Genomic DNA, 14,827 nt, shown 5'->3' on the forward strand with positions numbered 1-14,827 from the left:
CGTACTGGTCCACCATTTGGTCCATCGCCCTCTGGAAGACGGAGACCCCATTTGTGACGCCAAAGGGGACCCTGAGGAAGTGGAAAAGCCAGCCGGCTGCTTCGATAGCAGTATAGAGGCGGTCTTCCGGTCGGATAGGGAGCTGGTGGTAGGCGGATTTTTGGTCAACAGTGGAGAATACGCGGTATTGAGCAATCCGATTGACCATCTCTGCTGTGCGGGGAAGGGGGTACCCATCGAGCTGCATGAAGCGGTTTATAGTCTGGCTGTAGTCCACGACCATCCGTTTCTTTTCCCCGGACTGTACTACCACCACTTGTGCTCTCCAGGGGCTGTTGCTCGCCCCGATGGCCCCCTCTTTCAGTAAACGTTGGACCTCTGACTTGATAAAAGTCATATCTTGGGCACTGTACCGCCGGCTCCTGGTGGCGACGGGCTTACAGTTGGGGGTGAGGTTCGCAAATAGTGAGGGGGGTGCAACTTTCAGTGTTGCAAGGCTGCATACCGTGAGGGGGGGCAAGGGTCCGCCGAACTTCAGGGTCAGGCTTCGGTGGTTGCATTGGAAATCCAGACCGAGCAGCAGGGGGGCGCAGAGGTGAGAGAGGATATAGAGCTTGAAACGAGCATATTCGGCACTCTGGATCGTGAGATTCAGAATACAATACCCCTTGATTTGGACCGAGTGGGACCCGGAGGCGAGGGCTATGGTTTGGGAAGCGGGATAGGTGCGCAAAGGAGCAGCGCCTTACCGTTTCTGGATGGACAAAGCTCTCCATGCTTCCGGAGTCGAAGAGGCAGGGAGTGTCGCGCCCGTTGATCTGGATCTGCATCATGGAGTTCCGCAGGTGCTTTGGCCGCGATTGGTCGAGGGTGATCGCTCCCAGTTACGGGTAGTCAGAGTCCTTATCCAAGTCGGATTCACAAAATGGCGGTCGCACGTGTCGGGTTTAGAAGATGGCCGCCGCCAGGATGGCCACCCCATGACTCGCACAAAGCCGATGATGCGTCAGAAAGGGGCAAGTCCGGCCGGTGCGCAGCCGTGTTGCGGGGCCTGCGGGTCTGTTGAGCTCGATTTTCGGGCATGGTGAGCTTTTTGTTTCTGGGCCTTGGGCCTGGCCAGGCAGACCCTTGCGAAATGCCCCTTCTTTCCGCAGTCGCTGCAGGTGGCGGAGCGGGCTGGGCAGCGTTGACGTGGCCTTGCCCACAGAAATAGCACGGTGTGCCCCCGGTCTGGGCGGGTCGTCAGCGTTGAGAGTGCTCACTGAGTGCCGCCTACAGGGCGTCACCTTATATACGGCTCCCTGGTGGGCGGAGCCAGAGGCGGAGTCCCCCAGGGTTCCAAACCCGGTCTTAAAGGGGCATCACCTACATGGCGTTAAGGGTACAGCAACCATTCATCACATGCTAGAAGTACTCAGAGCAGGCAGTTAGCACGTGACACCAGCTGTGCCATTTTGGAATTCAATGCTCCAGCCAGTACCCTCTCAACCTTGCACAGCTGAGCATGCATGGAGTGCCAGGGAAGACCCCCTCTAGCAGTATTTCAAGGGATTATGAACTCGGTTAGGTAGATGCTGGTCGATTTCTTTTTCTGGCTGTTGCTTCAATCCCACAAGTGTTCGGTGCTTTGTATTCATTGTTTAACCAGTGAGTGGTTTTGTAGAAGCTGAAAGCATTTTTCATGACGTGTAATAATTGGCATTCACCTTGAAATATAGTACGAGTTGGAGAATGAACACAAAACAGGAAACTTTGGAACCTTTAATCATATTCTCCAATGTTTCCCCAAATTTACTTCCTGAATGACTGCCAGCACCTACTGCAGCCATAATCTACCTTTCTTTTAGGAGATGCAGGCTAGCTCTAAATGGTGCCAGCCACTCATGGTATTGACCCCTGCAGATGCGTGCAGCCAATTAACAGCATGGGTAGCACTGTCTGAGTGCTAAGATCATTCAAATGAGCTGGCAGCATGAAGTAGGTATGCTGCCTCCATTGCAACTAACAGATGGGGGTTTATTGTCCACCATGAGCCCTGTGCCCATCTTTGGGTGGTATTGTACTTAAACCTCCCCCAGATACCTTATATGCATAATAAAATTCTTCTGCCCACCAAATTCTTACATTTATCAAACAGCTCAGAAATTTTATTAGGATTTATCTTGATAGTTCTACACTAAACACCATCCCATATGAGAGCCCTCATTCCTTAAAACTGCAGTGTAATTTTATGTGCCTATTATCTACGGATGTCGTGTAGCTCAGATTGAACATAAATCTTGGTTTTACTTAGCATTCTGCATCGGCACCAGCCTTCTCGGATTTGTGAAGTATCAGAATAATCTATTAGCAGATTACAGCTTGCTCTATAAATGATGTAGCAGATAGATAAACAACAATAGTTAAAAGATTCTGTGACTGAAAATTTTGCAGCGGGATCACCAAGGGCCCACCCATGCCCATGTGTTTCCCGGCAGCGTGGGGTGGTCACAATGGAAAATCCCATTGGCAGGCGGCGGGAACAGAGAATCCTGCTGCTGGCAAAGGCACGTCGCCTCGGAAAAAGCGGTTGGCTTTTACATCATACAAGGGGGTATTTGACAATTCTTTGCTATACTAATTGTCTCAATGGGCATAAAATTACAAAAATGGATATTAATGAATGTGGTTCAGAAGAATGATGTGATATAGTTGAAACAAATAGGATGCTTAGGGGATTAGACAAGGTACATTTTGAGAGGATGCTTCCACTCATGAAGTGTAGGGTCAGAGGGCATAGCCACAGAATAAGGGGGTGCTTATTAAGATGGACTTGAGGAAGGCTTTTTTTCCCCTCAAAGAGTGGTGAATCTTTGGAATTCTTTACCCCAGAAAGATGTGGAGGTCATGTCCTTCAACATTTTCAAGGCTGAAATTGATAGGTTTTTAAGCATTAGGGGAATTAAAGATTACAGAGACAAAACAGAAAAGTGGATGTAATGAGTGTTAGATCAGCCATGATCTTATTCAATGGTGGAGCAGACTCGAAGAGCTGAATGGCCTACTCCTGCTCCTATATTTCATGGTCTTATGCTCTTAATGAATGGAGAAAATAACCTATGTGAAGTGGATTTTGATGTAGGTAAGCTGTTCTATGGTTTATTAATTCACTGGATGTGAACATATTGGGCAATAATCAGCATTTAATGCCCCAATTGTCCTTGAGGAGGTAGTGGTGAATTGCCTTCTTGAATGGCTGCCGTATTTGTATTGAATCCCACACTCGTTGTTTGGGGGTCCGAGGATTTTACTCAGTGACAATGAAGGAATGGCAATATATTTCCAAGTTAGGATGATGTGTGACGTGGAGGGACCTTGTAGCTAATGTTGCTGTACACTTGTTTTCATCTAGTTGGTGGAGGTCTTGGAGGCTTTGCTAAAGGAGCCTTGGCAAGTTTCTGCAATGGGCCTTTTAGATGATGCATAGCAGGCACGGTGCACTGGTGGTGTAGGGTGTACATGTTGAACATGGTGCCAATCAAGTGGGCTGATTTGTCCTGGATGGTGTTCAACTACTTGAGTGTTGTTGGAGATACTCTTCATTTGACTGGATGAGTGTATTACATCACGCTCTTGAACTGTGCCGTGTGGATGGTGGAATGGCTTTGGGGAGTCAGGAGGTGGGTTTCTCATCACAGAATTCCCAGCCTCTGGCCTGCTTTTGCATTCACAGTATTTATATCTAATTACTGATGCTTGGTGAATCTAGAACAAGGGTCGTGGTCTAAAAAATTAAACACAGATCTTTCTGGAATGAAGGCAGTAAACCCTTCTTCACACAAAGGGTGGCAGAAACTTGCGCTCTCTTTTGCAAATGGCAGCTCAATTATTAGTCTAAATCGGAGATTAGTGCATTTTTGTTAATCCAAAAAGGCATAAGGGATATCAGACAAAGGTTGACTTAATGGGTCTGATTTTTGTCTCCTCATAAAGACTGGAATTGTCTCGCGATAAATAGAACGTAGGACTGGAGTCTTTCTCCCCCTCCCCCCCACCCCACCCCACCCCCCGCCCCACAGCATGTTTTGCGGCGGGGGAGGAGACTCGCCGCTGGGGTACCCACTGCAGGTGGTTGCTTTCAGTGTGTCAAGAAGATCCTGTCATCTGCAAGGGTCAGAAAAACCGACCCTCAGAGTCCTCAGGGCCTCACCTGAGTACGATCTACCCAAATGGGGGTGGGGAAGGGGGGGGTGGGGGTTGGGAGCTAGCCCCTTAATCCAGGGGACTCTGGGACAAAAATACCCTGGCCCAAGTGTGAGCTTGGCGTGGGAGACCCTTCAGGAAGTAGATGTAATATAATAGGTATAATAAATATTTGAGTTTCTTATAGTCATCGCTTCCAAGTGATCGCTTGGGTGGGACTTTCCATCATCTTTTCTGAGGTTCCCATTGTGAGAGCCACAGAAAGAAATTGCATTTCCTCACCATATTACCTCCGTGTGCTGGTGCGACCAAAAATAAATGCGGCTCCTTGAAGAGAGTGTGACAACCGGGGAAGCCTGTTGAGGAGTCAGAAACACTCTGCCAGCTAAGTATAAAATGTTTTGACACCTTAAAATATCACTAGGTGCTGCTGTATTGTAGTGTGGATGTGTTTTTAATGCAGTAGGGCTCTGTCCTGCAAAAGTAAATTGACCATAACATTGCATCATTGTGTAAGTCTTGATATGTATTAGAGTGCTTTTTCAATGCAGAAAACGCCACAATGCATTCAAGAATGTCGAAAAATGTGTTTGAAAAAAACCTCCCGTCATGTTTAGTTCTGTGACTTAAACATACAGACTGCTCGGACTTTAAAAAAATTCCCCTGCTGTTGAACATTAGAAGAAAATCTAAGCACCTGCTCCCCTCCATTGAGTGTCAGACAATCTGTTTGAAATGGAAAGATAACACCATCTGTTCTTTCAATTTCAAGGTCTTTCAGCTGTAATGGTTTGGTTTGACAGCTCTGGCTATTATGAATGCTTGGTTGAGTTCCAAAATGCCTTGAGCTGAACAGGTGGACTATTGACAAATCTGTTCAAGGGATGATTGACGGTTTAGAGAGGTTGTAGTAACGTATTCTGCCTTTGGTGCAGTTTCTAAGTACATGGTTGTCTGTTTACATAACTTAATGAGCATTTAAGGGATGAAACCTTTTTCTGTAGGAGGACAACTTTGCAGTATCCAAGACAGATTTTTGAATGAGTGTTTTATTGGATTTTCACAGGTTTTATTTTTACACCTGTACTTTAATGAATTCCCATTGCTGTTTCATGGCTCCTGAGCACTGTACAGGGTGGATAACGGGAAAGTGGCTCGGAAACATATGTGTGGGAAGGGACATGGTTTATCTGAGGGAACATAAGGAGTTATTGGTGGGTGATATGGGATGAGGCTTAGGGGCATTGAAACAATTTTGAGCTACTGCCTCTGAAAACCGAGGTGGCTCTTCTAGCTGACCAGGCTATGCACCCACATAGTTCCCGCACTATGTGTCCGAACCCTGCAGGGACTGCAATTATTTGCAATCTATATCAATGACTTGGATGAAGGGATTAACTGTATTGAAGCCAAATTTGCTGATGTTACAAAGATATGTAAACAAATTGTGAGGAGGATACAAGCGGCATGATTTAATAGAAACTTTTCTCAGTGTGGTAGCGAGCGGGAACTGCAGCGAGCTTCTCGACGCTCGGCCCGGCAAGGCCATCACAATTTAATGAGTCCCCACGGCCTTCACACTGCTAAGGACTGCCCCGCCGGCTGATTCGGCGGTACCGCATTTGCCAGCCCCCAACTTACAAGGGGGAGCAGCATTTAAACCGTTCCTGCACAGTCAACCCCACACAGCTCGCAACCACGCCAGCTAGGAGACCAGCCCCTTGATTTGGGGATGCTGACCTGGCCAGATTGTTGGACATGTCCAAGACCAGATGGGATGTCCTGTTCACCCGAGGGGTTCGGAGGGTCAGCCAGTGCCGCCTGGGACCAAGTGGCAGTGGATGTCAGCTCGGGGAGCATCACCAGTAGGACTGGCACCCAGTACCGTAAGAAGGTAAACACAACCTCCACTGGGCCGCACAGGTGGCCTGGAATGCACTGCCAAGTGAGGTAGTTGAGGCAGATATGTTAGCGACCTTTAGGACTTATCTGGATAGGCATGTGAACAGACGGGTGTAGAACGTGTTATGGGCCAGGATTTAGAGAACCCCAAAGTGTATCATGGAGCTCACCAGGCCCACAACTTTTAATAGATTGTGGTTATGGGGAGCACACGGGCCTACTTTACAGGTGTGGCACAACAGAGAGTTAAAAGTATTTTAAAATTAAAACAATGTTATTTATGAAACCAGTTTCCACTTTCTAAACCCACAGTAAACACCTTAACAACTATCAACACCAATCATCCCACAGATACAATATAAGTAACCCTTAATCTTTCCTTGCAACATCTATAAGACAAAAGACCCTTTTTTAAACACCGAGATCAGGTTTAAATTCTCCATTGAGAGCAGTTATCACTTTGAAATCACCCAAATGATCTGGAGACAGTCTTTAGATTGCAGAGAGATCCTTATACAGCTGCTGGCTTTTCCTGCAGCTATCCAGTTCTCAAAACGAAACTAAAAACTCTGTAGCTGCCTGCTCAAAGCGAAAGTAAAAGACAGGCAGTCCAGCTCCACCCACACTCTGACATCACTGCAGCTATCTGATAAACACCCATTTCTTAAAGGTACACCCACTACAGCTATTTAATAAACACCCATTCCTTAAAGGTACTCTCACATGACAAATGATTCAGGCAGTTGGTCTAGATAGGACATGTGATCGGCACAGGCTTGGAGGGCTGAGGGCCTGTTCCTGTGCTGTACAGTTCTTTATTCTTTGTTGTTCTTTGACTGGGACATGCTGTTGAAGTGATGAGCCATGGCCGTCACTGACTGAGCCATGCCTTGGACACCTCCACTCGTTGCCGCATCATGCACCAGGCTCTCCACTGCAGTCGCCATCCTAGCAGTATTGGCCTCGGTGCCACGCTTTGCCGGTGCTATCTCCTGCTCCCGTAGCCTATGGGACTCCCTCAATCTGCTATGGACCTGCTGGAGTGTCACCGACATCCCCCTCTGAATATCATGGCTGCACCCTAGTGTCTGCATCAGCTCTGGCCAGAGGCTCAGCATCTGACTGGAACCCAGCTGGGTCCTGGGATACAGCAGACCTCTGACTGCTGTCTCACCTGGGTGTCCACCTGATGTGCATCGGCAGGTGTGTGGTGTTCACCAGATTGTGCCGCTGAAGCCTGACCACTACTGTCGCCCACCAAGGTGCGTATCTCTGCAGCTGTGCCGTGAATACGGTGGTCTCCTCAGAGTTCCCCTCCATGGTGTTCTCATGGGAGGCAGGGCGGAGGGAACACCCCGGATGTGCCGGTACCATTGGATGGAGATCCTGCGGGAGAATGGATATATGGTCAGTGGGAGGGATGGGTCATTCTGTATGGCATTAACAACTCATGTGTGACAGGTCATCTGGGTGGGGGCCGGTGGAACCTCACCTCTGCACCGTACTCCAACCTCTACATTGGTGACAGATCTGTCCTCAGTCACCCTGCGACCTCCAGGGCCGCTCCTCATAGGGGGTGAGGATTCTGATGTCCAACACCCCACTGCCCACCTGGGCCTTCTCCTGTCTGTTGTGTGCCAACTCCTCATGCAGGAACGCAGACGGGGCATTCTGAGCCACAAGCTTCATTCATCATTGGGGTGGGGCATGTGGGGTTTGGGGGGACTGGTGTGGGTGATACTGCTAGACATGGCTGGGGCGGTGACAGGAGCATGCTGGGGAGAGGTCAAGTGGTGGGCAGGGTGGTGCCAGGGGGCTTGTTCTGCCTAGAGAGCCAAACGCGGAGGGGCTGATAGAAGTTTATAAAATTATTAGGGGTATATATAGGTTGAACAGTTGGAGGGTTTTTCCCAGAGCGGAAATGACAATTACAAGGGGGCACAAGTTCAAGGTGAGGGGGGAAAGGTTAAGAGGAGATGTGCAGGGAAAGATTTTTACACAGAGGTTGCCAGTTCATTCAATCTCTCCTCATAGCTAATACCCTCCATACCAGGCAACATCCTGGTAAACCTTTTCTGTACTCTCTCCAAAGCCTCCACGTCCTTCTGGTAGTGCGGTGACCAGAATTGGACACCGTATTCCAAATGTGGCCTAACCAACGTTCTATATAACTGTGATATAATTTTTGAGCTTTTATACTTGATACCCCGTCCTATGAAGGCAAGCATGCCATATGCTTTCTTTACCACTATTTCCACCTGTGCTGCCACTTTTAAGGAACTGTGGACTTACACACCCACATCTCGCTGCGTCTCTATGCTCCTGATGGTTCTGCCATGTATTTTATAGCTCCCATCTGAATTGGATCTACCAAAATGCATCACCTCGCATTTGTCCGGGTTAAATTCCATCTGCCATTTCTCCCCCCAATTTTGTAGCCTATCCATATCCTGCTGTATTCTCTGACAATCTTCATCACTCTTCGCAACTCCTGCAATCTTAGGATCATCCGCAAACTTGCTAATCAGACCCGCTACGTTTTCTTCCAAGTCATTTGTATATATTGCAGTCATCCAAGTCATTTATATATATTACAAACAGTCATTGTGTGTGTGTGTGTGTGTGGGGGGGGGGGGGGGGGGGTTGTCCCAGCCCCATGTGGACCTTGATGAGGTGCTGGTCCCAATCTCAGGTGGGCATTGCCGGGGCACTCCAGAGCATGTCCCAGTCACTGAAAAGCATGGCCGAGGGCGTCGATATCATGCTGCAGACATTGGGGAGCCACCAGGTCTGGCAGAACCTGATGACGGAAGGGTAGCCAGGGCTCAATCCAGCTGCCCCTCTGCCCTGAGGTGAACCCAAGGGCCCTATGGGCACCATCTGGGAATGGCGTCAACAGCCATCAGCTCCCCCGAGTTCCACCCCCCCCACCCCCCCACGACCATGGCGCATCGTGGAGACAGAGGGATGGTAGGAGGGAGATGGGAAAGGGGGAGGGGTGCGATGACAAACAAGTCCCATGTGAATCGGGCAAGGATGAGGGCCTCCCTTACCGTCCAGGTTCTCGCCACCTCCGGCTGGTCATCCGGGTCCTCACTGGACTCGTCCTCCAGCCCCTCCTGGTTCGGTGCCTCCTTGTCCTCCTTCTCAGGGGCCGTATATTCCTCCTCCTCCAACTCCAACACGTAGCCCCATTGTGAGGGATACCAGGTTGTGGACAGCACAGCAGCCCACCACAAAGCGGACGATCTTCCACAGGGTGTGCTACAGTGCACCACCAGAGCAGTCTAGGCATCAGAACCACATTTTGACAGGTCTAATGCACTGATCGATGATAGCCCGAGTGGCCACATGCGCCTTATTGTATCGGGTCTCCGCATTAGACATCGGCCTCTGTACTGGCATCATTAGCGGGTACCTCTCATTCCCCAAAAGCCAACCAGTCATTGGTGGTCCTCGAAGAGGCCAGGGATGTCCGCATGCCCCAGGGTGTAGCTGTCGTACACATTCTCTAAGAAGCGTGCAAACATGTGCATAATCGTCATGTGGTGATCGCACATGAGCTGGATGTTTAGGGAGTGGAACCCCTTCCATAGATCACTCCCTGACGGCCCGGTGAGGGCAAGGCAACACACGTGCCATCTATTATCCCCTGGACCTGGGGCTTCCCAGTGATGGCAGAGAATCCTGCTGCCCGAGCATTCTGTTGGGCCATCCATGTCAAAGTTTATTTAGTTTTCTGCCCGTGACTTCACGGATACACGTGTGGATTGTAGCTTGTGAGATGCCACATATGTTCCCGCTCGAGCCCAGGAACGATCCTGAGGCGTAAAAGTTCAGGGCTGCGATGACCTTAATGGCCACCAGGAGCAGGTATCCCCCTCATCCACGTGGTGCCAAGTCCGCGAGGACATGGCACAGGTGCCGTACCTTCCCCTTATTGGTGCAGAGCCTCCTAAGGCATCGCTGTCCGTCGTCTGTTCAAAAGACAAGCGATGTCTGTTCACCATGGGCTGTTGCGGACCTCCCCCTCTGGGTCCCTCCCTGACCAGATGGGAGGCCAGGTCCTAGGGTATAGAGTGGGCCCTGCACATGGGCTGCCGCTGCCTTTTCCGGTGTCTGGCTGCCTGGCCTGCCAGCAGCACATTGCCTGGGAGCGAGGATGGCTACTCAGGACCCCACAGCCGCCCTTCTGCCAGCTTCACGTTTTTGAAAAGGTGTATTAATCGGTGTCCGTGTGACCATTTACTTGGGAGGTGGTTAGATCATGGGAGGCCAGTAGATAGGTCACTCCCGTTAATTGTATGGCGATAATTATAATAATAATAATCACTTGTTGGCGCAAGTAGGCTTCAATGATGTTACTCGGAAAAGCCCCTAGTCGCCACATTCAGGCGCCTGTTCGGGGAGGCCGGTACGAGAATTGAACCCGTGCTGCTGGCATTGTTCTTCATTACAAGCCAGCTGTTTAGTCCACTGTGCTAAACCAGCCCCTCATTGGCCTTAAGTGGCGATTACTGGATTCATGCCACACTACAGCTGGATCCTGATTTCACTAACGGGAGCAGGCCGGTTAGATCATAAACCGATTGGCACGTGGCATGGTTCTCGTTTTTAACCTCTCCTGTGATCTAACAGCCTTGATTTTGTCGGGCCGTTTCAAGGGTTAATATTCCTCCTCCTAATTGACGCCCATTTCAAATGGATGGAGGTCCACAAGTTGGGGGTGCCTACCTTCAGGGCTACGATCGAAAAGCTGCATTTGTCTTTTACTACCCATGGCATACCAGAGGTATTAGTCATGGACAATGGCACACCTTTTACGAGCAAAGAGTTATCAGGGTTTCTGAAGACCAACGGGGTATGACGCATTTGGATTGCCCTGTACCACCCAGTTTCGAATGGGTTAGCGGAGAGGGCGGTCCAGACATTCAAACGCAGTTTATAAAAACAGTCTTCTGGGACAATAGACACCAGGCTGACCTGGTTTATGTTTTGTCACAGGACAACCCCTCACAGCGTGACTGCGGTGGCCCTGGCTGATATGATAATGGGACGGAGACTTCGGGCCTGCCTTAGCATGGTCTTCCCGAATATCAGCAAGAAGGGACACCACGACCAAGACCTGCGAGGTGGTTGCCCCACTCGACATCGACCACCCAGGCTCTTTGTACCAGGTGACTCAGTGCATGTCTAAAATTATGCAGAAGACGCCCAATGGACCTCCGGGACCGTAATCCACCAGGTGGGGACGGTTTCCTACCAAATACAAGTCCAGGGTCGAGTAACGTGTAAACATGTGAATCACATTAGGTCCAGGCGACCAATTCTTCATAAAATTCCTCATAACAAAAAGTTATTGTCCAGCCAAACCTGATGCCTGAGCGGGCCAGATCAACCCCAAGGGGGTCAAGATGCCGACATGAGCGACACAGATTCAAAGATGGAGACCCAACTGTCGGTGGCCCCAACGGAGAATCCACAGTGCAGCAGCCTCCAACAGAGATTCTTATTCGGCGTTCCAGTCGGAAGCAGCGTTCGCCTTCCCGGAACACATCATCCGATCCTGTGTCGTGGTTACACGACGCATAGCCACAGACAAAGCGAGTCTGGTGTCTACCATCACCACAGTCATCAGAGGACTCTTTGGACTTGGGGGTGGTGGTGTTATAACACGCATGGGACTTATGATGTGCAATGATTAAACTCCCCGTCAGCCTTGCTGAATACAAGCTCCCCCATTCTAGGAGGTAGGGAGCCCTAAACCATGTATAGCTAAACTTCTGTATAAATCGGCCAGTTTGGGTGCCGACATAGAGGAGAGGCCCGGCTGGCATCTTTTGTACCGTGTTATTGTAATAAATCGTTCTACAACTCAATGTGGACTCCCTTCGTGGTCTACTAAAAGCATCTTTTAACCTTTCTGAGATACATAAGAAAGTGTATAATGGTTAACATTTAAAGAAGTGATTTAGAGGATAAAACTATTCATGTGAGCAGACTGTTTATGCCTATCCCACCTTCTCTCCCACCCATCCTCAATTTCTGGTCACTGCTGGATCTTTGATTCTCCTTTGGTCGTGTTTTTCTTGACATTGTCAATAAGAACGATTGAGCATTATAAATAATACACAGCATTTATAATATAGACTTACCCTCTGTGTTTTATCTTCATAAACTGAATCATGCACACAGCAAGCAAAGACAGATGTGGGAAGGTTAATCAAATTCGTACCCCTGGAGTCCAAACTTGCATAGTTCTCAAAGATCAGATCCTCTTGATCATTGTCACAAAGGTTGGAGTGGTTTGAATTCTCAGGCCACATCTGTGCACTGTCTCTTATCATTTTGTCACTGGCTGAGGCACTAGTGGATTATTTTCATGCAAAAAGCCTAATCAAAAAGGCACCAAATTTAAAACATTCACCTAAAGAGAAATATACAACTTATTAAGAAGAGTATAGATAAAAATTGTGACAAACATTCTCCTACTTAAAACTGAAGCTGTTTTATGCAACCCACTTGCACAATTTTTTTAAATTACAAACCAATTTCTATCATGCTGTTTCAAAAATAGAATCAGAAGTCAGACAAAACAGGATACAAATAAATCTAAATCCCAATATAATTAAACACGGTGGTGACAACATTATGTCTAATTAACACTGCATTTAGATGTGGCTTGGAGAAACAGGTCAACATGCAGGAAACATGATCTTTCTTTCAATTTTTCTACTAACTCAAAATCAAGAATTAGATTTTGCACATTCAAAATTAATTCTTCTTCCTAAGCATATTGTTTGATTGATTTTTTTCTGATAATGGCTGCAGATTACAGCTCACCCCACTTGGGTCATGTAAAGTTATTTCCAAAAATTGAAGTGCATCACTGTAATGACACAGACTCATTCCCCCTCAGAGAAAGCACCTGGTCTCTACTGGAAGCTTATACTGATCAAAAATGCACAGGTTGTAGCACTCCATGGCAAGATGCATCAGTGCACTTGTATGATTCAGAATCCACATGTCTCCAGGTAACATCCTTTTTTTAAACCCACAGCATTGTACAATTAAACAAACTCTAAGCCAATTAAAGCCTGGTAAAACGATTCTATTATTTATTAGTTGTTGCAGTCCTGAAAAGGTCAACAGCTGTGCCGTAGACACTTATTGTTAACAGGAATTGTTAGTTGCATCATTCAGATTCATGCAGAAGCTGTTGCACAATTCTTAAATTGTGTTCTAGTTTGCATGACAGCAGTATCTCTACTGAGAACAACTCAAATGGTTGAATCTTTGGATTTTTGGATCTTTTCAGAATGGCAGATACAATCCTTAAAAACTAATTTACATAGTGGTTAAGAAAAAAATGTATTTTAAAAAAGTAGAAAAATGCTTTTTGCCTCTTGTGCAGCAGGTCATTTGTAATGTCTGGCAGAAATCATACATTCATTGAAATATTTAAATTAAGAATTAGAAAAAATAGGAGATAGTTTTTCTTTCCAGCAATGCCTTCAACCAGACTCAACTTGTCCACTCCTGATGATAGATACTCTTCAGTTAAATTAAACAGGGATCAGAAGGTGTCATATACGGTTTCAAAATAATCCCCAGACTAACCTGCAGCAGCTCCACTTATTCCCACCCTCACTGCATCTTTCACAGCGCCGGTTGCTCACGAACAACCTATCTTGGCTGGCGGGTTGATTGACATGGCTCTCAACTTATCCAAGAGCGGGAGAATTGTCAGCTTTGTCAATGATGTCATTAGTGACGAATCGGCGCTCCGGGAGGCGGAGCTACAAGCAGCAGGTTAGGATGAGAAGCAGCGGGTTGGGAGGAGCGGCAGCGTTTTGTGTTACCTGAAGCTGCTGCCCTCTTGGCCGTCCTCTCTTTCCTGTCATTTTAATTCCCTAGCTCTGGTCCCGCCAGGTTCCACCTGCTCTTTTCTGTTGTGACTGAAAATGTGTGCAGTGCATAAAAATGTCCCTTCAGTGTGGTGGTTACCGAAATGCTGCACAACATGGACGAACGCTCAAGCAGTGATGGGCAACCCAGGCTCGTGAGTAGCCCTCCTTCATCAGTGGGCCCCAGGATTGTGGCTGCAAATCGCTCCCATTGAGCGCAAAGTAGTGATGGGGAGAGAACCTGGTGCCTTAGCTACACACTTCACAATACAGATGCTGTTTAAGTTATTGTTTGCATTCCAGGGGTCAGAAAACAAGGAAAGAAAAATGCTGTTCATTCAACTCATCCACCTCATCACTCAAATCTTGTTTTCGAGTGAGCCTTGCCCTGGTTTATCTTTCATTTCCAATTTGCCTATTCATAACATGTATCCCATTCTTACAATTGAATCATGAATTAACCCAATCGCTTTGGATGTTTTAACACACACTTAAGCATTTCTGAAGTTTAGTCCATGTATTTCTTGGCTTACACTTCTTCCTTTGTAGGTGACACAAGTATCTTCACAGTTTTATGTTGTTAATCCCTTCATTGTTTCAAAATATTGGTTGATATGTTACTGGAATTGTTCCAGCCAGGAAGGATTTTAACTACATAGAACATAGAAAAATACAGCACAGAACAGGCCCTTCGGCCCACGATGCTGTGCCGAACCTTTGTCCTAGATTAATCATAGATTATCATTGAATTTACAGTGCAGAAGGAGGCCATTCGGCCCATTGAGTCTGCACCGGCTCTTGGAAAGAGCACCTTACCCAAAGTCAACACCTCCATC

At 47.7% G+C, this 14,827-nt stretch overlaps 1 protein-coding gene across 2 annotated transcripts in view; it reads right to left on the bottom strand.

Moving 5' to 3' along the window:
- The window catches only part of LOC140416342 (calcipressin-3-like), a 353,570-nt gene extending 339,830 nt beyond the window's left edge, over window positions 1–13,740 (bottom strand). The window contains exons 1-2 of one of the 2 annotated variants that reach the window (XM_072501121.1): window positions 13,705–13,740; window positions 12,240–12,511 (exon numbers count right to left, since the gene is read on the bottom strand). In XM_072501121.1, the coding sequence (XP_072357222.1) occupies window positions 12,240–12,431 (192 nt within the window). In that variant the 5' untranslated portion in view covers window positions 12,432–12,511; window positions 13,705–13,740. The remainder of the gene's footprint in view (window positions 1–12,239; window positions 12,512–13,704) is intronic. The other variant, XM_072501122.1, reaches the window with a different exon arrangement.
- Window positions 13,741–14,827: the final 1,087 nt, after the last annotated feature.

Source organism: Scyliorhinus torazame, chromosome 1 (assembly GCF_047496885.1).
Source record: "Scyliorhinus torazame isolate Kashiwa2021f chromosome 1, sScyTor2.1, whole genome shotgun sequence".
NCBI classification, from domain to species: domain Eukaryota; kingdom Metazoa; phylum Chordata; class Chondrichthyes; order Carcharhiniformes; family Scyliorhinidae; genus Scyliorhinus; species Scyliorhinus torazame.